Below are 25356 nucleotides of genomic sequence, written 5' to 3'. Positions count from 1 at the left end.
AGCAGTCTGTTGTAGTGTTCCTATACCACTGTATCACATCTGGCAAGTATCTACAAGGTCTTTCAAAGTGATATGCTATAAAAATGTGGAGAAAAGCAGTCTTTAAAAATGCAAACATATTGTTAACATTTTAGTGTTGAAGCTGGTAATAATTATTGAGTACTGTATTTGTTTCCTAATAGAACAGATGTTCTTAATTTATTATGTCACATTGTAAATTTTCACATTAGACACCATACCAGCTCAAGATAAAATATTGGTGATAGGACACTTGTTCTTTCTTTTTATTCAGAAGAAACCAGACATTATCGCACGATGTCCTGTATCTTCTTTAGATTCATTTTGACTCATTTCCTCACAGAAACTGCTGAAAACTCTCCAGAGGTCTTCATGGACCATTCATTCACTCATCATCGTCTCAGTGCTCTGGCACAGTTGTATAAAGTCATATTTAGTGGATGTAGAAGAAGAAAGTTTAAGAGTTAGCTCTTCTGGATGGGCTATATGGCAACTAGTGTTGCTCAGGCTGGAACCCCTAAAGAACAATTCATCCTGTCTTATTGCACAAAGTGCATATAGTGTTTGAAAATACTTCAGCAAAAACAAACTAAATATCCCTTAACACTACCAAAGACTGAGCCGCAGAACACAAAGTCTGCTAATCATACATATAAATTATGTTTGTTTGGCACCAAAATACTGCCATTGACACTCATATTAAGAGCAGATAGCGACACCTAAACTTCAGATTGCCTGATGATTTCTAATATTAATCTCTGCCTTAAAGTTATTATAGCTTAACCAAACCCTTACTGTCTGAGTTACAGGTTTTGTGCCTCATGCAGTCCTGATAAATTTTTGAGTTCTTCTTTTTTCTTCTACTTGTAAAGGAATGGGAGAGAGAAAGTTGCAGCTAAAGCCACTGAGTCATTTCCAACAATAAGATTAGAAGCTACATGATTTTGACCATATTATAATGTAAATCCCTCTTCTCTGATGTGTATAGCTGTTTTATTGAATAACATTTGTGCTTCCATGGTGTGAAGGCGGAACTCAAGGAGAAAGCAAAAAGGAAATTAATTTGGTCAGACACATGTATGTGTCTTGGAAATTCACATATAAATTGCAAATTTTCAAGGGTCTGAAGTATTTATCAATAAAGGTAGGTATGAGTATTTATCAGTCCAGTATTAGAATTTATCAGTTTAGTTCTCTGAAGACCTGGGCTGCCACAAGAGTTTTTCTTTTTTTATTCCCATTGTGTTAATTTCAAGCGGCTCTCATCTGGCAACTCTCGTGCTCTTTAGAATGCCTGCTATCATTTGTTACTGTTATCGTAACTGAACCTGCTGTCTAATATTTACATTTACCTATCTGAACATTGAGGTGACATTACTCCTAAAAACATTTTTTTCTTGAACTCTACTAAGATTGAGGTTAAACAAGACGTGGCTGCTTTGTGTTTGGGTGATCTGCTGTGGGTATTTCTATAGAGATGCTTCACAGTCTGCTTCACAGCCTGCACTAACCAGGGCTGAAAGATTGGTACTTATATAGCTACTGACTGACATGAAGTTGCTACTACAATGTGCAGTCACCGCCCAACCCAGATCTGGCAAGAAAAATTGGTCACAGTTGCATGTGCTGTGCACTTTTTAGAGAACTGTCCTTGAAACCTGGTTCAAACATTATTCACCCTCAAAGGAATCAAAGTCCTAGTTCAGGAAAGGTAGCTGCCAAATACAGAACATTATTAGTAACTTTTAAAGGTTCCATAAGTTATGTTTTCTTCTCATTCCTTGTTTTTACCTCTTTCCCGGTGAAAATTTTCTGCCTTGCTTGTAACACCTTTCTCTAACTGCTGATTCCCACCTTCTTTTCTTCTGCATTCAATTTTGGTGTATAATGGCTGTCTTTAAAAGGAATGTACTAGAGTACTGACTCCTTTAAATTAATGATGGATATCTCAAAGCTCAGACTAAGGGATTTTTTTTTCTATTGTTCCTGCCTCAACAATACTGGAAACTTTTGAGCAGGGTTTCTATTAAATTTGAAAGAGTAACACATTTCTCAACTGATTTTCCAAAATCAAAATTACTTAGGAGTTCTGAAAAGTAATACCTTCACAGTTCATTAACACAGTATTGACCCAGAACTGACAGATACCCTACCTACAGCAAAGTCACTGACTTCAGGGAAGTTAACCTCATGGGAATATCGATAGAATCAGAGCTAGAAAAAGAGCATGAAAGGAAAGTGTGTTCTCTGAGGTGACTTTTTTTTATTTATTGCCTCATCTCTGTGTTAGCATTGGAAGAATGTTGTGGAGAATGAAAAGAAATTGCTTACTAGGCTCTACTGCTTTATTGAGAGGATGCAAGGAAAGTAGTGTGAAAAGTGGAATGTGTGGGAAATCGGAGCAAGAGCACAGTATTTTGTTGCTGGCAGATGTCTACTGGGTTTTACCATTTTACTGGGGTGGTACAATTCAGTTGTTATGACACATCCAGGAAGAAAAACAGAAAACACAAGCTGGAGAGTTGGAGAAAATTAAATGATGATGACTCAGAATTTACACCCCAAGCTAAAATGAAGATTGAAATGCTGCACCAATTTGTTTAGTGGAGGAATCTGAAGCACATATGAAGAAATGAGCTTCCGATTTATTAAAGCTTTGCACTGATCTTCAGATGAAAAGGGTAATATTACAAGCTAGTGTTAAGGTGAAAAGCAAGGATGATTACAGATAAACTGCGAGCTGAGCTTATGTATTTTCTGCCATCCTCTTTTCAAAATACTTTTTTTTTTTTTTTTTAGTCTGTAGTCAGCCCTACATCTGCTTCTGCTGAAATCCAAAGAAAAGTGTTTCAGCGCCTAGAAGTGTTATTGTTTGACTCGTTTGGCTGGGAGAATGAGTCTCAAGTAACCTATGAACTCTGTGCCATATACTTGCAGTACAGAGAGGGCCTACTGGGGTGATCTACTTAACTTGCTGTTAAGTTTTATGTAACTCTTATAGTATTATTTAAAAACGGTTTGAGGGATTCTCTGCAGTAATACGGCATACATTAACTTCTAGTTTGAAAGTAGTAGCCAATTTTTATTCCTTATATAAACAGATCTATTTTTATCGTAATTACTGGACTGTCTCTCTAAGTCTGATAGACTACTACCTATAATTTAACACCTTTACTAAAATGTGGCATTTTGCTTAAAACTTTAACCCTTCCAGTGGTTGAGCTATATATGGATGAACTTCTACAAAATAGTATTTGGATGGATGTGAACGGTTACCCAAACCAGGGGATTTCAAAAGCATTTCAAAGGTGAATAAACATCATTGCCTCATTTTCACACAGGGTGAAATTAAGACAAATATAGATAAAATTGGTTTGTTCAAGGTTGTGTAAGCTAGTTAGTCCCAGAGCTAGAAACAGCCATAGCCCTCCCAGCAGCTTTATTCTTTATCCATTGCCTATCTACAGAAACACTTGTTCTGTGCTCTGAAATATAAAAGGTGAGAGTTTACACCAATTAGGCTTCTGGTATTCTGGAGTCATATTTCTGGATTCATGGATTGCTCAGAAAGGAACTGTGTTAGCCATAATTATGTACCACTGGACTCAAACAGTTCAACACCTCACCATTTCTTCTTATGTTTGCAAAATTTATAAATAAATAGGAGACTTTGGTTAGCAACAAGATCATCTTACACAGCATATCAAGAAATCAAGAGACTGTGGGTTTGATACTGGAAGTAATCTGTGTCCAGAATTCTTGTGCACTTTAAACGGCAGTTATAATTGCCAAGTGTCAAAAGATCAGATGGTAATCTTATTATTTGTTACCAAAGAAATTCAGGTCCTTTTATCTTTGCCAAAGAAGCTGTAATTCAGTCTTACCCAGATGATGGTATTGTATGGGACATATCATCCCTAATCTTGTGAAAGCACAGCCTCAAAACTCATTGAATGATATGCAACCTCTGGGGTATGGTAAGCCTTTATTTCCTATTTTTATGCATGTAAAGACAGTGGTCTCCTCAGTGGATCATCAAGAGGACAACGGCTACATTACACCACCGCTGATGGCAGTAATCACATAAAGAGATGATTGGTCCAACATAGGCCTCTGATTTACAACTCTGGTGTACTGATATTCTAAAAGAACAGGAAACATAACACCAGATACTCCCGACGACTTGTCACTTGCGGCAAAGTGTACATATCACTCCTTTCGCTATTACCTGTCAGCACTGAATTCTGTTTATCACTGGCCACTTGGCAACAAGAACTATTCCTGGTCAGTGCTATGCTGCTGCCCTGTACGGCAGCTGCACTGGAATTTCTGCAGCTCACAAGGATGAGGCAATTTCTGTCACTCCAGAGAGATTAGGAAGAGGCTAATGATTCTTTGGATAGGTGTTTATTTTTGAAGAAAAGGAGAGAATTACATGCACAGTTTCTGTTAAATGTAATTTTGAAGAAAAGAAGAGGATTACACACCTATTTTTTGTTAAATGTTCTCCATTGCTTATAGTTATTTGGCCTAATTTGTACCATGTCATTACCGCATTAGCTAGGACTGGCAGACCATTTACTCAGCCATTTAGGAGTACTATGCTATTTATTGACTGCATATATTCAGGTCCCTCATGGCCCATTTGTAATGTAGAAGCTCAAGCTTGTTATTGGCTATTAAAATGATCAGAATTAGCTCTCTTACCAGACTATATCTCTACATCATATTGATGATGAAATCTGTTCTTACTGTATCCGTTGTCTGAATCCAAGCTTCCAGTGTTAACATTGGCTTAACAAGCTTTACCTTTTATTTCCCCTTATAGAAAAAAAATACAAAGACCTCACATTCTGAAAGAAATCTCCCAAATTGTACTGTATTTAACATCTAACACAGCTAAGATTTTAAGACGCTGAATGCACATATAATGCTTTTTAAAAAGTGACATTGCTATGGTTATGAGTTACACAACAACATGATGTCAGCCCTCTGACTGGTGTCATGGTATTTAGCAATGCCACTTGGACAGGAAAGTTCACACACAGAAGCCTGTCCAACAGTTCTAAGAATTTTATATCTTTTTGAAGTATTCAATATATTTCTTTATGTGTTGAATCACTGGCCTTCCAAACCCTTTTTTTTATTTTCCTGCACTCTCAGTGAACTTTGGGTCTTTAGATTGCTTGCTTTTTCACTGGTTGCAGTGGAAATCAAGCAGCCATCAGCTAAATCAGTGTAGCTTAATTGGTCTAATACAAATCCAAAACAGTTCTTTAAAACAGCATTATGACCTTGCTTTTAACGTGGCCTGAGCACATAATGTAAACCAAGCCAGAGGTGGTTCAAAGAAAAGGTGGATTTTCTTCACTGGCTCAAAATAAGAAATAATGGGAACTTCAGATTTCAACTGCCTACTTCAGCCACATTTTCTGTGATTATACTTGTTCCAGCAAGAAAATAATCTGCTGTTGATACAAATTGAGTCTTAGTTTTCCTAGATATCTCTCCATCTCCTGAGAGTATAGGGGATCAGCAAAATGAAAATTTTACCTAAATATTATCAGTCTATACTGGCAATTTGGGAATGATAGCCTATCAGTTCCTTTGTCTTCTAAAAAGTCAAATTAAGGACAGTTAGGATGGAGTCAATCAACAAAATTATATTTGTCTGTTTATCTAGTTCAGAACAAATAGTTTTCAAAGTGTTGCATACGGTATGGTGACGCAGAGTGGGAAAAGCAGGACACCCCCCCCGAACTGACATATAAAGTGGCTTTTTGTTTAGTAGATTACTGTACATTTCCAATAAAGCTTTGTATGTGAAAAACATTATGTTCATATAACGAATGTGGAGAAATGGTGGTCTCTGCTAACACTCACATCATAAAATTGTTTGAATGAATTCCCATCTATTTGGTGGTTTCAATTGACTACCCATGAATGGATAAGCCTAATTTATGCTGTCATTACTGAAGAGAAATTACTTATTCCAGCTGAAAGCTTAGCATGCAACCTCTGAGAGGTGTTTATACAACCACTGCACTTCATGAACTGTTTGTGAGCAGATATAGGGCTTTTCTGTAACACCTTTCACAAGCTCCTTCATAATCTAGAAAGAAAAATAAATATCTTATTGTTCTCTCTTAGATGTTTTAACCTTTTCATTTAAAATCAGATCTCTTGCCTAAGAGGTATCAATCGTTTAAAATTTTAAATGATTCTGCGGTGAATTTTATTTCTCACCATCCACTTGGCAGCAAGAACTTTTCCTAGTCAGTGCTTTGCTGCTGTCCTGCGTAGCAGCTACTCTGAAATTTCTGCAGCTCTTCTACAATTTCTCACTCCAGTGAGAACAGGAAAAGCCTAATAATTCTTCAGATGTGTGCTTAGTTTTGAACAAAAAGAGAGGAAGTTTACATAGCTTTTGTTTCCAGCTCTCTGGGCAGAAGTGCTTTGTTAGCTCAGGTGTGGTATTTACTTAAGCTGCTTTTGAGCAAGTGACACACTTGCAGGTGTGTATTTTAAAATCTGCTTTTGCCTTTTTTATTCAGTTTTACCATACCTCTAGGTCAAATTCATTGATATTTGTATTTTGTTTTGAACATACAATGTACTAGCAGAAATATTAATTATTTTGCACAATTAACGCTTGCCATCTCTGACTGAATATGCAGACGCTAGGGAAAAAATCATACAGGTCCCTACAGAAACAGATGATTTCCTGGAAAATTATAAGGAATAACATATTTGTCTGAGTGCAGCAATCAAATACTTCTATATTGAGCACTGTAGAGGAGTTTATGAGAAAAATATTAATTCTTATTGACTGCAGTGTTTGGGTCATGGAAGTCAGTGGGGCATCAGACCATCCATTACATAGTGAAGACAAAATAAATATTTGATATTTTCCTTCTCTGAAAAAGTATGCATCCTGCCTAACTACAGATACAATTTTTTGTTAAAGACTGTGGTCATTTAGTGGTGGACTGTATTGTAATGTTAAACTGATTGGCCTGTGATTAAAATTAAGGCTAACATTCCCTAATTTTAAGGGATTCCTAAGACCACAGTTCAAGCCACTCGTTCTTTCATTAAGCTCTTCTGTTTGAGTTGAGACACATATTTAAAAAATGTGTTTAATTCATATATTCCTTCAATATTTTTGGTTACACAAACTAATATGTTTCAATAAAACCTGCATATTCAATTACTCCTTATTTCACAATCTATTTAGAATTACTGCAGTAAGTTTAGGTGCTGTCTAATGGCCCCGGTTCAGTGGAGATTAGGTCTGTCATAAGTACATGAAGCTTGAAAGTAAGACATCTTAAACAAGTTTGACAGATTTTTTTTATTCTATTTTTTTCATATATGAAATCCGAAAAATGAAATATGAAAATATGCATGGTCTCCAACTTCCTGCAGTGATTGTAATTTTTATCATCTTCAATCTTTATCTCATACTGTTTACTGTCCATGTTTAGGCTCTAGTGTCTTGTAAATAAGGTTAGTAGAAAGGCAGCATTTACAATACTTATTAACCACTGTCTGTTCCAGAATGCCTCTTAGAATATTATTCATATTCAGCCTTCATTATTTTTAGCTCACTTGGGAAATTATTAGCTTTCATCTGATGCCTCGTATATTTATGCTAGAAATAAGAAGATTTCATTTTAAGCGTATTAGTATGTTTAACGTCAGAGAGGAAGCCAAGTCATTATGCCAATTCTTATTTTAAAGAGCTTTTAATAGTGATAGGTTTTTCACAAATATGCAATAAGGTCCAAAAGCAAAGTTTAGTCAAGTAACTATGGACCTTGACTCATATATCCAAAGATACTGAGGCGACTAAAACCACATGGCATATGCATAAAAGTACTTTTAAAAAAACTACCTATCATTGATTTCAGTGGAAATTAGACACAAGTGCTTTTGAATCTTGAGTGTCCATCTGTCTCTTCAGTGCTGTAAAAAAACATCGAAAAGTTGCCTCGTGTCTTTAGGAGCCTCAAAGGTCTCACTGACTTCCCATGAGACTTGTACTAATTTTTAAAAAGAGATCTACACTTCTACAAATTTGGGGTTTAGTCTTTTAGATGTAGTCATCCAGCTGCCAAAAAAATGAAGACCAGTTTAGGCATTTTACCAAACACTTCTGTATGAAAAATTGTTCATTTTTAATAGTTTATACCATGCATGGCAGATGAAATTTAGAATTGCATTACAAACTTTTCATGTTGGTTCTAACAAATATTATAAATCAATTTTTTTGATGTGCACATACTCTTTTCTTATCAGGCACAAGTAGTACCTATCGCTTGCTCAGAAGATCCTCTTTTTGCTCTATTTATAATACAGAAGGAATAATATCAGAAGTTCAGCTGGTAGTTCTTAGGAAAAACAGATGACTAGTTAGAAACCAGTGGGAATCCAGTCAAGGGAAAATATTTGTTGTGCAATGATACTTACGGCCAGAAGACCTAGGAAAATCAATGATCAATGTTTTCTTTAGCAAGCATAGAGAATTCCTCAAATTAAGTCACGCTGTCATCAGTGCACTGAGCCAAAGCCAACTGAAGTTAACAGATAACCTTGAGTAAGTATCCATGGGCTCCTGGGTGTGGATTATAGAGTGAAGAAAATGCTGGACAGGTCCAGCCTGGGTTATTAATATCACTGTTTTCCCCTTCTTTATACCTTTTTCTTTATCCCTTCTTTATTATACTACATATTAGCTTTTTCTTGACAATGTCGCTTTTCTCTGCCATGTGAAACTATAGATACAACTTTTTAAAAAAAATATTATATTCTAAAAAGGACCCAAAAGGACACTCCCACCACTTTCATAATTCAAAGATAATCAGTTTACATTCAAAATCTGTTGCAAGTTATTTGATTATTGATGGGGGGGATCTAAGCCTGATTTATTAAAAAGTTTTTGCTCTTTTCTCACAGATTGGAGCTTCATCTGTTTCAGGCCAGAGTATTTATTTCTATTTGAAAAGAGCAGAATACAGCAAGAATAACACCAATAACACCACTTATTAATTCTTCTTATTATATTAGTCTTCATCTTAACGGAAGACAGGTAAGAGATAACAGAAAACTGTTGTCTTTTATTGTATCACCTCCACTGCTTTCAAAACCTAAAATAAGATGACTTAATTGCAGAAGTTAACTTAACACCATTGGAGCTGCAGTTTCATTTCATTATTTGCAAAAAGAGTGAGAAGGGTCAAATTCTTCAAAAATGTCTTCCTATTATTTTATGAATGACAACATTATCTTGACCACTCCATTTTTTGTTTAAATGATCGCGTTTGGGGTAGATACATTAAATCTACTCTATCTAATTCCTGAAATAATTGTGGAACTCTGCAGGTGTATGAAAATCTTTCATGTGAGTATCTTGAACACGATCACCCTTCATGACTTTGAAGTGTATCGTTCAATACATAATGATGAAGTGAGAGAAGGTTGTGAAAATACTACCCTCATTTCTACTCCATTTCCTTCAGGCCAGACCATCTAGGAATGGTACAATGCACAATAATAAGATTAGCCTGAAATAACCTAAATTGTATACATATTTGTTCATAGTAGGTATAAACAGTCCTTTCTGATTTTTAGTCCCATACTCTGCTTCAAAACAATACAGTTATTTAAAAAGGTTTGTCAGGCTCCGAGCAACCTGAAGAACAATTCTTACCCCTATGTCTGGTTTCAAAAGCTTTACTACGTTTACTCTTCTCTGCAAAGGGATCACTTCGGAGAAGATCATGGAACGTGGTAATCTTTGAAGTGGTTCTGAACTGTTTCTATATTGCTCTAGATAAAGGGAAGAACTGAAGAGAAGAAGGTAAAGGGACTTTGTGTTATTGATTCAGCTCATTGCAAACAACCCCAGGTGGGTGTCTGTCTAATTTCAGTCACATTATTGCTTTTATCAATGAGCTCATTAGGTCAGCAGTAGCTTTCTTCTGAATCTTCAAATTGCCTGAATATCTCAAAACTGTGTGCCTGTTATATCCTTGTTGTATCCATAAGTATCTCAAAATGGTGCTTGAACATTTTTCCTGTATACTTTCTCCATGATGATATTTTATGGCACAACATTTTAATAGAGAAAATTCTTCTTTAATGACATCTGACATTTAGATGTCAGTCTAAGTTTTAAATATTATCATTGTCTTAATTTCTTAAAAACCTGCTTTGCTATGTATATTTATAGGGGTATAATTGAACAGGAGTGTAAAAAGCTGCTTCATTATTTATGCATGCATAAGTGCACCTTATTTCATAATGCAGGAATAAAACATGGAATGTTACTTATTATGGCATATAAGAGTATATATCTATTATATGAAGAAAGCATAGATAGATAAGATTTTCTCTTCTACTTTTCCTGTCTCAGAATGGAGGGCTTCCTCCAACAGGATTCACGCTTAGTCACACTAAGGCCTGGAAGTTATTAAAGGCCAAAGAAGTAACTAACTGGTGCATGACTAGAAATAACTGAACTTAAAAGACTTTCGTCTGAGAACTTTGCTAATGCTTTTCTAACATCCTTCTCTATATGAATTGTGGAGGTATAGTAACATCAGCTATTCTTTCCATACTTTATCCTCCCTTGACAAAAAACCACCAAAACCATTAGTGAGGAATGCTTTGTTATTACTGAACACATAAATATGACTTGGGTCATAATGCAAATTATTTCAGTAGCACCTCTGTTTTCATTCAATGCCCGCTGATTTAGGGTAAAATGCCAGAAAGAATTAGAAAAACCAGAACTCTTCTATAAGCAAATATATATATGGTGGGTTTGCATTTTATCTTAGCTATATATTTTAGGAATAAACATGGCTTTTATTCAGGGCATGTATTTGCAAATAATGCATCTGATTAAGCTAGAAAAATTAGTACTATCAGTAGCTTGCTCCCAAATTACACAAGAAGAAATTAGATACATTTTCAGTAGCTTGCTCTCAAATCTCTTCAGTCTATGAGTCACCAGTTTCTTCCTGCCAAACTAAATATGTCTGTGAAAGGCTGGAAACTTTAATGGAAAGAAACATAAAACTTGAAATACGTAGGAAAAACTAAGCTTTTTCATGGAAGACCTGTTGACTAGTAATTCAGGAATTCAGGGGATCTAGAAACAAATTATTACATCTTATTTGTCCACAGAAATTTCAAGGTATGAAACATATTCAATTTAAATCTGCTATGTTAACTTAAAATAGATGTCCTTATTATCTTTCATGCAACCTAAAGGAATCAATGAAGATTTACAGAACAAAATTGTAAAAATTTTGTTATAATAGTAGAAGCTCTTATCCGGTCATTTTGATGGGTCTGAGTTAAAAGAAACCTTCCATATAGTTAATGAAAGGCAGAAAAAAAATCCCTCTGCTGTAAAATGGATTTATTATTAGATACAGTACCACACAGCCATCAAAGTTAATTAGGAATGTAGTTATCTTTTGTCTACCTGTGCATAAGGTATACATATAAAAATATTCTTTAGAATACATACTTGTGAAATACACAGTTTGTGCATGTAATTTAAGATTTCATCCAATGCCTTAGTAGGATATGTCTGTTAATCAACACTGTTTCTAAGTAAAAAAGATTTTCATTAGTATTTCCTTTCTATACAAATTGCTGTTTATAGGGAGCTGGGGACTTTACTTAAGTGCTGACTTGTTTGGAGACAGATTCAGTTAATAAATTTTGCTAGAATATTTATTTTCAGAATGAAAACAATTTTATTAATTGAGCTGGATTAAGTCAGAATGGTCTGAGCCCACTCCTTTTTTACTGCACGCTCACCCTTATGTAAATTTCTGCCCAACACACAGAAACACAAACACTATAAACAAATAGTTCAGTATATTAAAAAAATCATATAATTTCAGGTCTGGGTTTGAGCAATAATTGTGTAATAGAAGACACTCTTCCCTACTTCTGTGCTTTTATGGGGACTTAAGAAAGCAGAAGGGTCTGCTGTCTGGAGGCATTCCTTTACTCAAGAGCAATTATATCACACAGATATGAAAACTGGGATCACAGCTGAATTTCAAAAGTAAGATGAGAAATATATAAATAACATGTAAACTCAGGAGGAAAAAAAAAAAGGTGAGCCCTACATTGTTTTTTTTTCATTAAAAGGAAGGTATTCCAGTTTTCACTAGCAAAGGATTTAAAATGAGGCAAGCAAACGTTTTGTCTTGTAAGAGCAAGAATATTGAAAACCTGTTAATTCAACTGTACATGGGATTCAATCAGAAAATACAGCAAGTATCTCAGACTTGTGTCTGGTTTTGTAGGACTGTAAGTTTTCTAATGACTTCCAAATCATCTCAGCAGAAAATGGTGTTGGAGAGGCAATCAGAAATTTAACCTAAAACTTGCTCAGATAAAATTGACAAGATAAATTCACCTATGTAATTTGTCTAATACTTAAAGAAGTCTGAAAAGAGAGCGCACTGTACTTTTCTTGCTTTTTGTACAGTAAAACCAGGAATTTATCCTATTATTATGAAAGCTATGTTTTAACCAGTTTTAAGGTACAGCCTTTTGGTTGAAATAGGTGCTTAGCATTTAAATGGATTCAATTTTTTAAATTTTATTTAAAGTGACAATGCAAAATTTCCTATAAATTAGAGTGACCCACAGATCAGTATACATTATACTCCTCCAAAGGTGATAGATGTATTAAAATTCTTGTTAGAATCTCATTCACTGATGCAAACATGAAATATGTCTGTCATTACTTAGCAACTAGATCCAGTACTTGGGCTATATCTTGCATAGTGATGTTACATTGAATGCACCACAAAAAAAAAATGAATTAATGGCTTTTTCTTCTTTTTGACATGGAAGTTCCTGTGGTTATTGCCAGAGATAAATTTAGCATAAATTATTCAATAAGCATACATTTGTGGTACATCTTTTGCCCTGATTTCTAGACTGAGAAATGACTTCACTCTTGGTTTCCTCTTTCATTTCGTTGTCATATTTTTGAACAATCAAGCTTGTATCACAGAGAACTATTGACATTTGGGTATACTTTAGTAAACAGTTTCAGAGCCATCCTTTTTTAGCAAAGTTCTGAAATGAAAACAGCTTTAAGAGGGTTTGAAACATGCATAAAATCTAAAGTGCTAAATAAGCTCTAGAGAAATGGCTGTCAAAACTTCCTTGTTTGAATGAGCACTCCACATATCTTGCCCTATATGCTCAAGTAGTTAATGCAAAAGGTCTTAATTAAGAGACTGTGTGGTTCTGCTAAACTGAATATGCTTTGCAACTCTTGCTGCTGTTGATCAAATACTGCAAACGCATTAATAATTGTATAGCAAATGAAGAGGTCCATATGCAAAGGTTTTGGCCAATTGCATAAAGCATATGCCAGAACTGAAGTCAGTGAAGGGGTTTTCTTGGTATTTAAGATGTGGTGGAAAAGTAAGAGGGGTGGCTATGCCAAGAATTAACGTTGATCTTGCCAAGTGCTTCTTTGAGTGACTTTTCCAATATGAGACTAAACAAAATATTGAATACACATACAGCAGTTAGGGAATCAAATGTCAAATAGCAACCTTCTGCTATTTGAGACCAAATCTGAAACTTGGTCTAGTGCATAGACAAAGGCAAACATCATAAAAGCATTAGCATCTCTAAAAGCTAACAGCTAGTAAGGACACATACATACTGAACTTACAGACAAACTGCACTTATCATTTTTTTTTTTGTAGTACAGACTTTTTGCAGAGATGTTTCTTGCTGAAATTTTGATCAATGATTTGCTTTTAGTCACCTCATTAAAATCATCATTACGACTACAGTCCCTCTTAATGAAAAGGCTGAAAAATTATGAAATATTTGACAACCTGAGAAGTAGCTGTAGAAGAAACCTGTTTGCAGAGTCTAAATTTAGTGTGTTTTAGAGGCTAAATCCCCCTAAACCCAATGTGTGATCCATGGAGAAAGAAGACAGAATTTCTCTTTCTGTTATTAAAGAGGTAACTTAAGAAGATCAACCTCATTAAACTAAGGTTAGCCTTTATGAACACACTGTAGCGTTTCTTTATGCAGTAAAAAAGTACAAAATTCTTGCAATGATTTGTTGATTTTCAGAGAACTTCCTGAACAATTACTACCAGGGCATAGATCACACACCAGACTTATCGATCAGTTATTCCCCTATACAGTGATGTCATTCTAGAAGCCGGAATTGTCTTTTTCCTGCATAGATATATCTATAACTATGCCTATATTCCTGGTTCCCTGAGCGCTGACTCTGCAGACCTGACTAAAGCACGTTATGGTTTCTTTCCAGGCTAGCTTTCCTGTAAGAAGTAAGGAATCTGGGGATAAAGATTGAGGAATACGTTCAAATCTTCCATAGATACAGAATTTGGACATGAATGGGACATGTAGCCAGACAAAGAACTTCATGTATGACTGTCTCCAACACCAAAGCCTGCATATGTCCACCTCAGCTTTTCAGCTTGCCTCTCCTGGGCTTGTAACATTACGATTCATCTCAATTAGGAATACACAGAGAAGAGCTAATGACTCATAGCTCCTACAGGTATGGAGCAGTTAAAGAAGTGAGTGCCATGCTATCTCTTGTAATTATGTTGATGGATTTGACAGACCTAGAAACTTTAATAACACCTTAAAAGCAGACTTCCTGAAGTAAATAAGAAGCTGTTAACTAATGGGAAATGGAAGAAGCAATACATAATTGCCTATTGCTATAGCCCTTATTTCCTCCTCTGTAAGGCAGCAATTCCTCTGTATATGCCTTAGTTCTATAAAGCAATGAGATCTGGTGACAGCTCTAATTACCCAAAATTACATTCACTGTCTTATCCCGATTTTCTGATTATTATAAACCAATAGTCTTATGTCGAGCACAGCTGAGGATATTCCCAAGGACAACACACAATTTTGATTGTGGTAGTGGGACAAAATGTATTAGAATCTGTAATCATTCTCCACAAAGCAGTTGAAGCAGGTAGCATTAGGATAGATACCAGAAAATCCTGTCTTTAATGGGATTCACTCTTTAACATATGGAAGCATGTGCTTCCATATGATAATTCTCCATCCTCTGAAGAATGTCAGAGGAACTCCATTGTGCCAAGTATTAAATAAGTAATAAGTTTCTTCTTTTCTCTGCAAGTGGTAATTCAGAAGATTCAACATAAGCCCAATGCAGGGGTTTTTTTACAGAAAAAAAAGTGTTATTTTAATTCATGAAATTGTTTGCCATGGTTTCAAATGAGTATTGCCGTCCAGCTTGGGCTTTAGAAATTAGGATGATGATTAGGATCATGTTAATAAGCATTGTTTCTTTATTGGCACTTGTGTGTATTTTTAACCAAACTGATATCCGTATATAGGAAAGGAAAAAGTTATATTTTCAAAAGAGAATAAACTAGCTAGATAAGAATATGGCATTTGTTCCTTAGAGCAAATTGCATTTACTTTCTTTTCTCATGGTAGCAATTGTCCTCAGGAGACAACATCAGCAACAATGAACAATTGTCCTTCAAATTCAACTTGTATGAAGAAAAAAAGTCTCTCTTTTTTGATTAATCTGCAAAGTAAATTCCTGTGATAAAACTAGAATATTTTAAGAAAGATTTCCTTCTCATGGCCTTTCACTTCTGAAAGTTTCCTGTAATTTGTCCTTTCAGTTTTTCCAGCATTCTCTGCCCTCAGCATTACTTCATAATAGCAAAGGCGTGGTAGACCTTTCTAGATACCAGAATTCAATTGAAATCCTACTTTGCTTCATGACTGTTGAATCCTGAGGTTTTAAGGTAGGAGAAACATTAATTGAGAAAAGTTATGTCTAAGTGTACCCTCTTTTGTAGCTGTGGCCAAACTCTTTGTCAGCTTCTAACTTAAGGTAGCATGCAGGAACCTGAGTGGCAGAAGTTATGCTAGAGAGGTGTTGGTAGACAGAAGGTGGCAAAAAAATGCTCTTCACTGCTGAATCATGGGAGAGAAAAAGTTATCCAGGTAGTAGCCAATGCTGGCTGGGGTTAAGTGTGACCAAGGAAAAAGGCAGATGCTCTAATTTGGGATTTGTGTAGTGCCCTCCTTTAAACAGTTTTAAGAAGAGTTACTTGCCAGTCTACCTCATGAAGAAAAGGAGTGATAGAAAACACATTTGACTTCCTCTTGAAGTCAATACTTTTCTTTGTGTGTGTAGTAAGTGGCTGGACCATCTCTTCAGAAGCTGTAAAGACTTTCCCTTTATAGCTATGAATTTGGGCAGAGTAGACCATATAAAGGAATTTTTTTTAATTCCACTCCTAGACATAGGTATAGCCTTGTGGTTGTAGAGTACAGAATTTCAGCAGAAAGTAACTCAATTATTTCTATCTTCGTTTCCACCCACAACTCCCAAGGAACTGTCAGAAGCTTTGACCTTGAAACTGAACCAGGAGTTCCACCTCAGCCAACAGGTATTCTTTATATTTGGGGTCTCTGGTGAAATACAGAATGGTGGAAGAAAAACCTTCGCTCACAGCTATTTCCTGTGCAATTTAAAGGCAAACATTACCATTGATTATGCTTTATATAAATGAATATAGTATGAGAATAGAAGGCTTAAAACACAATTTAAATCGATATCCTTTTCATGAGAAAAGAAAATGTTCACTGGAATTTTAATTCTGCAAATGATTTGGCATTCTTAAAAAGCCCCATGAAATGGAACAATGTTTTGAACTTCCAATTATATGCTACATTCTGTGATACATTAATATAAAGAACTCAAGATGTTTTACCAATTTTACTGGATTTAGTTTTCTTTAGTTCTATATTTTAGGTTAAACACTAACAAATAAGAGAGAGAAGGCTGAACTAGATTAAATTTCTGCTTTATGAATCAGAAGTAGTCTGATAGAAGAGGAGTGGCTGACACACTGGAAGGCTGGACTGCCATTCAGCGAGACCTGAACAGGCTGGAGAATTGGGTGGAAAGGAACCCAATGAAGTCTAACATAGGCAAGTGTGGAGTCTTGCACCTAGGGAAAAATAAAACTATGGACCGATAGAGTTTAAGGGTTGACCTGCTGGATAGCATCTCTGTGGAGAAGGACCTAGCAGCAGTTCTGGTAGGCAACAGGTTAATAGGGTGGCCATGAGCCAGCAATGTGCCCTTGTGGCCAAGAAGGAATAGTAACCTGGAGTGCATTAAGAAGAGGGTGGCTAGCAGGTTGAGGAAGGGGTATCAAGTAGAGGTTCCGCCTCTAGTCTGCCCTAGTGAGACCCCATGTGGAGGTACTGTGCCCAGTTTTGGGCTCCCCAGTTCAAGAAAGAAAAGGAACTACTAGAGTCCAGTGGAAGGCCATGAAGATGATCAGGGGACTGGATTATCCCTCTTATGAGGAAAGGCTGAGAAACCCGAGTCAGTTTAGCCTGGAGAAGAGAAAACATCTTATCAACTTTTACAAATATCTGAAGGATGAGAGTCAAAGAGACTGGGGTCAGACTCTTTTCAATGGTGCCAAGCAACAGGACAAGGAGCCACAGGAACAAACTGGAGCACAGGAAGTTCCATCTGAACGTGAGGAAGAACTTCTGTACTGTGAGGGTGACAGAGGACTGGAACAGACTTATCAAGGAGGTTGTGGATTCTCCTTCTCTGGGGATACTCAAAACCAGTCTGGACGTGTTCCTGTGCAACCTGTTCTAGGTGGACAGGACACTTTAGCAGGAGGGTTGGACTAGATGATCTCCAGAAGTCCTTCTAACCCCTACCATTCTCTGATTATGTGAAGACAACAAAGAAAATTAGAAAGACTTTAGTGACAGCAGAAAAAACTCAAGATTTCAAAGGTAAAGATCTCCTTTAAAGCTTCAGAAACCCATCTTGGTATTCTAAAGTAAGGACGGTCTAGCTCAGGAATGTAGAGATTTGAAACTGATTGTGCAACCTTAGAATAACTGAGGCTGAAAAAAAAGAAAGTTACTGCTGATGATTAGCTTTTCACATGTCCTCTTACCTTGAGGGACGCAAAGAGTATATGTAAACACTAAGTCTGATTATTTGGCAGTAGCAACCACTCTTGTGGTAAGCAAGCATGATAGTTCTCTGAACAAGCAGCAAACATTTTTCCAGGAGAGGAATGATTTGGAAAATGTTTGAGATACACAGTATGCACAGTAAAAAAAAAAAAATAAAATAGCATGCTGTTCTAAGGATGCAGTGTATTTTCTCATTGTTTTCTGGAGCAGAAACAATATAGGGAGATGAAAGCTTTCCCTTTAATTCCTTCCAACCATGAAGATAACGTATTTGTGGGACACTTTAATAGCCCCTTAAGCATAATTCAGCGGCTGATAAATGTAGCAGATTTTGGTGTTCAAATGAACACAAAGTTGGTAGAAAAAGATAAATTCCTTTATAAGATATTCTAGTATTGTTAATATTGTGTTTGGTACCAAAATACTAAGTTAAACATCACTGTACAATAAATGGTCAGTAACAATAGCTAAAGTGTTAAATAAGAAAGTTTTTTAGTGAATTACTCTACATATATGTAACTAAGGCTTCCAGTTTCATAGTAAACTTTAGTAGAATGTGCCAAGAAGATGATGAAAATGTCTGCTACTTGCATGTTGAGGAAATCAGGATTCTCTGTAAGTTAATGATTTGAGAATCTGGGTTTTCCTAACTCTATTTTTATTGCAAGCAAAGACAAAAACATTGAATGCAGTAACTCCGTTAATAGAATTGGAGTGGTTAAGATCAGAAAAACAAAAGTAATAGCTTAGAAGGCAAGAATTAGGACGAAGAAATGAGGATTATTAGTGGAAAAAAAAAGGGCTAGACATCACGAAGAATATAAAAATAAATAGGAAAAAACTCCTTCAGGTAATTTCTTGTCTTTATAGCCTAACCACCCTATATTTCCTTTTCTTGGTTATATGCTTATTTGGAAATGTAGCTAAGGCCCTGAAGAAGAGGTAAATTCAGAGAAGCACATATTATTAAAAGTAAACACTAGCTTCAGAAGTTCTGAAAGCACAGGTTATCACGTTTTGAATAAAATTGTTGATGAATGAATTCAGGAGTATATTCCTCGCTAAAAATTTCACTAACTTTATGGTATTTGAGTAACAAATAGTTGAAAATTAGGAATAGATTTCTGTTATTTACAAGTTTTGTATTTCTTGATGTTGACAGAACTTGAAAGATGTTACTAAGATAAAAGTGTTACTTATCTAACTACTCAAGCTCTGCACAATCTAAGACACAGCAAAGGAGAAATATTATGATGTTCAGTTCCAAAGTACAGGTCTTGCTCCAAAAGGTTATTTGAGTACTAATATATCCACACTATTGCAGACTTATAATAATTTACTGCTGTTAATCCTTATCTTATTATGCATGAATTTTCTTTCACCTGTATTTAACTGATGAAAACTGGATACTTGGATGTGGTAACTTTCTGCTAACCATCTTCCAGCTTTTCTTTTTTTTCAAACCAGATGTTGAAGCTTAGTGTGCTTTTAACATGATACAATGTGTACTTGAACTTTACAAGTGGTCTGACATAACAGGTACATGCAGTTCTGCCCCATTAATAGCTTGGGTCCACCATGGGCTTCCATCCATTTAATCTCAGTGGCAGGTCAGCAGAAAGCAGTTATATAGCAGGTAGAATAGCAGCAGCTGGAAAGTGGTTAAAAACAATAATAATGTCTGAAAAGGAAAATTTGCCAGAAAGTCAGAGAGGCTGAACACAGGCACAGCTCTATCCTTTACTGAGACTTCATGGTCACTGAAGACTTAGGCATCTCCATGATAGAGGATACTAGTCATATTCAGCAGCCTGGTTTGATAATTTCTGGGCTCTTTTAGGGTATTTATGAACTCCAGTGAATTTCATGGAAAAGTTTAGCAGTTGAATGAAAAAAAGTGTTGACTTACTGAAGTAAAAGCCTCTGTCTCCACACACGAACTGAAGAGCATCAACCAGCTCAGCACCACAGAGTGTTTCTGGGCCAGCAGCAGCAGAACTGGTTAAGGTAAGCAAACACAGGCCAAGGTAGAAGAAATGAATGTAGGACACAGTGTGCATCTTCACCTGTCAAGAAAGCAAAGCAGTGTCAAGACTTCCCAACAGAGTCCTAATAAGAATGACTCCTGCGACCTTGTGAGTTGAGAATACATATGTACTGTAATTTGTTAGGCAATAAACAAAGTATCAGGAAATGCCTTACCATAATTTTGCAATGGTCTACGTATTTTAGTCTATGTATTTTGTAAACTGATTACTTCCCCTGGTGAACATCCTTGGTTCACATTCACACACAGTTAGACAGTTAGAGGATCTTGTACTAACTACCATCTGTGGTTGCTCCTACAAAAGGAGGATATGGAAGAGTGCAGCAGACAGGTAGAGGCAAGACCAGAACAGTTAGAGCAAGGAAAACTAGACAACCTTGAGTTGTTTTTTCTGAGATCAGACTGGCTAAAAGGGAATATGGCAGTTGCTTGTCTGTGTACTCTTGGAGATGGAAGTGTGATATAACAGAGAAAAATTATTTGAACTAAAGAATAGCAGTGGCATAAGGATAAATGGCTGTCAACTGGATGGAAGGAAATCTGGCCCAGCAGAAAAAGAGTTCATAGCTAGTACTTCATGGTTCTCCAGGCACCTTAAAAAGGGAAATATCAGAACAAAAGAAAAGAAATTCCAAGGTAAAGCTTGCCAAAGTTACAGAAGAGTTGATGTGGGACCTTCCATAGCAGGGGATCACATTCAATGACTCTTACAGTCAGCACATTAACATTTGGAAGTGTTCAAGAAATTAAGAAGAGTACTAGTGGGAATGTTAAGGATTTTTTACTTGGTGGAAGCAGCTATACTTTCACTGACCTCCATTGCATCCTCTTAATCAGGTTTGGCTATGAGTTATAAACAGATGTGATAATTCTTTTCTCATTTACATTTAGTTAAAAAGTATCTTTTTCTTGGACTTATGATTGAACAAAAGCCAATCCTCAATGAGTGTAAATTTGCACCATTCCATTTGTCTACTTTCTTTCATACTGGTTTATATCATCCAAAGATCTTTACTAGCATGTCAAAGAAGATAACATTTTTTTTTTTCAAATACTAGGAAAAGCTGTTTATATTTAGTAGCAGGACAATGAAGAATGTGCTCAAATCATATCCAAACTGATTTAGATCACTTGCCAAAAACTGCTAGTTTTGAAAGGTGTAAGTCTGTGTTTAATTTCATACTCTTTCAAGGTTAACATTAGTATTGCAGTCAGGCAAGAAATTACAAATCTTTCTTGCACATACAGTTAATCTTGACTTAAAACTGCTTTGTGTTTGCAGACTAGTGCAAAGTAATTGGAGTAAAATGATTCTTCTTCACTAAAGTTTCTTTCAGGGTTTCAGGGATCATTTAATCTTTTATTTTCTCTGAACTTTTGAATAACTGATGAAATTATCTGTTGTCTGTTCATATGGGAGCTGATCCAGTGGGACACTGAGCCTTCTTTAGTCAATAATTTTTAAGAATTCTTATTTTCTTGGCAAGGGATCTTAGCACCTTGGTAGATGAGTCTCCTATTTCAACTTAAGTCAAAGCTGAGTAAGAGAGAAATCTATAAATAAATCAGAATTCATCCCCCCTTTTCCTGGTATTTCCACTGTGAATAGGATGAACAAATCTAAATCCCATGATATATCATAAAAAGAAAGAATAATTATTTTCCCATTCACAGGAGTCTTTAGCCAACTTTACCATGTGAAAAACAACAAATATTAATGCATGGAGAGGACTTTAATAGCAGATGGAGAAAGATCAGATTATAAATGAATGATGATAACACAAGGCATTATTTCCTGTAATGATTCCATATCTTAACAACATTGATTTCTTTCTTCCTTTGCCATAATTTTGCATTTCTATGATAAATGTGATGCACCTGCAGTTTAAGATGGTTCCCAGTTATGATGAAGTAAAGCAGAAAGCTATTTAGCACACTGCTTCAGAAGGCTGAAATACATTACAAATACAAGAATGTTATGTATTTAACAATTTGTTCTTGTATAACATTTGGTCCAGAAACAAACATCAATCTTAGCCATTTAACAATTTCGTACTTTTCAAGACTTTTCAGCTGGGTTGTATTTTCAGATAAATATCAGCACTGAACTACAACAGAACAGATTATCTACTGTTTTTCCTTTAGTGAAAGCCAAAAAGGCTGCACAGTATAAACCACAGAGAATTTCTAACTCTATCTCCAAATTGAAAACCGGTCAAGAACTTTCAAATAAGTAAAAACTTTGGGGAAAAGAAAACAGATTCACATGTTTCTAGGGCTCTATCAATTATTTGTTAAATTAAGTGCTATTTCATCAAAACTAAATCCAAAACATAGTTTAAAACTTTAACGTTACTTCACCATTTTAATTAAACATAACATTAGTTGATTCAATATGTTTGTGATAAAATCAAAGTTCCCATTTATGTCTGAGGGGAATATTCTTAAGAAAATACAAAGCTGTAATCCAATATTGCTTCAGGTTCTTTATAAACAGGCAGGGTGCTTGCAATGCCCCCAGTTTGACTAGAAAGTTGAGAATTTAAACGAAAACGCATTGGCATGTGGGTGGGGTTTATTGAAGCATCTAATTACATTTGGAAATTGAATACAGGTTCAGGATGAGCCTGGTTAAGCGCTTCTTTTAGTTGCATAGAATGACTGACCATATTTTCACAGCTGGAATTTCCTCTTTTTTCAGTAAAATAACCAGCTTTTTCTGCATTCCTCTCTTAATAGTCTAGAAGAGTGGCACCACAAAGGAATGTCACATATGAACACTCTACATCTCTTTTACTTCTTAACTCTTCTATATAGGTCCTCTTCATCTAACAAAAAATTAGTTGGCACAAGTTGCCCATGAGAATGCTTCACATGCTTGGTGATTTTAATAACATACAAAACCATCTATAATAATTACAAATACCTTGAAGGAGGGCAACATTTTTATGGATTGTATATACTATAGTAAAAAATCAAGAGCTACAGTCAAAATTACATTTTTTCTCATAGAGGTTGGACCTGATTGCCAAACCAGAGCAGAAGTATGTAATCAGAATGTAATAAACATATTTGTTAGTAATTATTGTATAAATAAAGCATATATACTCTAGAAAGGATCAAGGTTTAAATACAGCTAACTTTGACTAAAGAATCTGGGCTACATTCTAACCTAAATCAATATGTTCCATTGATTCCAAGGAAGCTTGGCAGGATGAACCAGCTCAGAAACTAGCACATTACTTTTATGTCTCTTAGTGCCTCACTCAATAATTTAAAAAAAAATCATCTTCATCTTTCAAGTATATTGGAAAGGATACCCATTTATGCATTAAGAGAATGGTTTCATCCATTGCAATTACAGATCTGTTTTTTTCAATCACATTAAAGAATTAGATAAGCATGTTTTAAGTGTAAGACACACTGAAGAAAAAAAATCAGGCCCTAAGCAATTAAAACAGGAGAAATCTGTCAGCTGCCTAAGTGTCCTTGCAAAATGTTAAAGGAAAAAAGTTCTTGAAGGATATAAATTTGCTGATAATGGAAAGTTGAACTGGGGCCAACTGACAGAAACAGAGGTCAATACACCTACTGAAGCCAAATTTACTTAAAGACAGTTCATATTAATGTGTAGAAATTATAGGGTCATAACATGAAACTTCACATATAAACTTTCCTGAAAGAGCTCTCTCTAAAAGAGAAAACTTGGAGATTAACATGTAGAGGAATTTCTATTTTCTTTATGTACAATTGCTTAAGCTATACAAATATGCAAGGTCAGCAAGAGTCACAGCTGGTTTCTAATGTAGAAAACAAACTGAACTCCACATTTACTTTTAATTTATGAAAGCAGAAAAACCCCAAGTAAATGCTACAATGCTGCCAGAAAACTGCTGCAGTGACAACATCCCTTAAAAGTTTCCCTGTGAAAGCATGAACATTTTATCTATAATTGTGTATAATAAAACTGCAGAAACTTAACATGTGAATAAGACCTTTTTACCTATAAAACCCTGCACCTGCAGAAAATTGCTAAAAGTTCTTGTTTTCAGAAGCATTAATTAACAATACAGACAATGATGTAATTGGACCCTTTAATAATGACATAACTGAAATATTTCAAAGTTCTCTGAATACAAGTGAAATTTAAGACATGTATCTGCAATAGTTTACCCTTACAGTTATCAATGTAATTGCAACTATTACATACAGCCATTTTCAAGATCAAATAAAATTGCATGTTCAGCAATTTATAAATAATTCTCAGTTCTAAAATAATGTTATTGAAAAGTGCACAATACTCTTCAAACCAGAAGCAGACAATACACAGTAAAATAGAACTAAAAAATAATTTGAAATAGTAACAAAGGTTTACCTTCAAGAAATCACAAAAGCAGCACTTAACTAATTGTGTTGAAAGACTGTTGATTTTTTCCATTGCTTCTTAAAAGTGCAAAGTCTGGAAATGAATTTGTTAGCAGTAATGATGAGAAAAAAGAAATCCAGAGAGATGTGAGATGTTGAGAGCAATGTCACATTTCAATATTGAGGACTTTATTCCATTGCGCAGGCTCTATCTGCTCAGATTTTAGCAGTGACAGTGAGATTTAGCAAACAGAAGAGGGATTTAGAGAAAATCCTCACATTTATCTACATTACACAGACACTGTAGACAGGAAACAGCTGGGGGAGCATTTGCCTTCTCTCTCTCTCCCTCTTCTGGCAAAGTTACCGCGTAAGGACTTTTTTGGGCATGGTGACAAATAACATCATACCTTTGCATTTTAAAACTAGAGCACAGAAGCATATTTTTTTTCCCTTTAAAAGAATGTGAATTAGTGAGTGAGGAGTTAGCAGACAAAAAAGCTCGTGCTGCCACGAAAAATAAGAAAATGTATTCTGGTTAACTTTCAGATAGATTTGTGTGCATTCGTATTTGTGTGTGTGTATTTCTGCATTTCAAATACATAACATCTTACAGACATAAGGGCACTGTTTGTATATATGCATACCTTTGTATCTATGTACACATTTTATTTGTGCGTAGAGGCACAGGTATTTTATTTAAATAACACAGAAAGTCGTGTGGTCAGTTACCTACATTTTTCTTAATGCATCTTTATGTTATTAATGCGGGCATGCTTGTATGCTGAGTAACAATTAAAACCTCCAAGACTCTGTGCTATTAACCCTAAAATAGCAGTTTGCAATTTGCTAAAAATAACAGAATT

The 25356-nt window shown here is 35.5% G+C and overlaps 1 protein-coding gene across 1 annotated transcript in view; it reads right to left on the bottom strand.

The window, feature by feature from the left end:
- The window catches only part of IGF1 (insulin like growth factor 1), a 57153-nt gene extending 32402 nt beyond the window's left edge, over positions 1-24751 (bottom strand). Inside the window, exons 1-2 of the mRNA XM_009560509.2 lie at positions 24501-24751; positions 19988-20144 (exon numbers count right to left, since the gene is read on the bottom strand). Coding sequence (XP_009558804.1) covers positions 19988-20144; positions 24501-24563 — 220 coding nt within the window. The 5' untranslated portion in view covers positions 24564-24751. The remainder of the gene's footprint in view (positions 1-19987; positions 20145-24500) is intronic.
- Between the last annotated feature and the right edge of the window lie 605 nt (positions 24752-25356).

Source organism: Cuculus canorus, chromosome 1, assembly GCF_017976375.1.
Source record: "Cuculus canorus isolate bCucCan1 chromosome 1, bCucCan1.pri, whole genome shotgun sequence".
NCBI classification, from domain to species: Eukaryota; Metazoa; Chordata; class Aves; order Cuculiformes; family Cuculidae; genus Cuculus; species Cuculus canorus.
The sequence above is the reverse complement of the archived record's forward strand: the minus strand, read 5'-3'. Positions and strand labels throughout refer to the sequence as shown.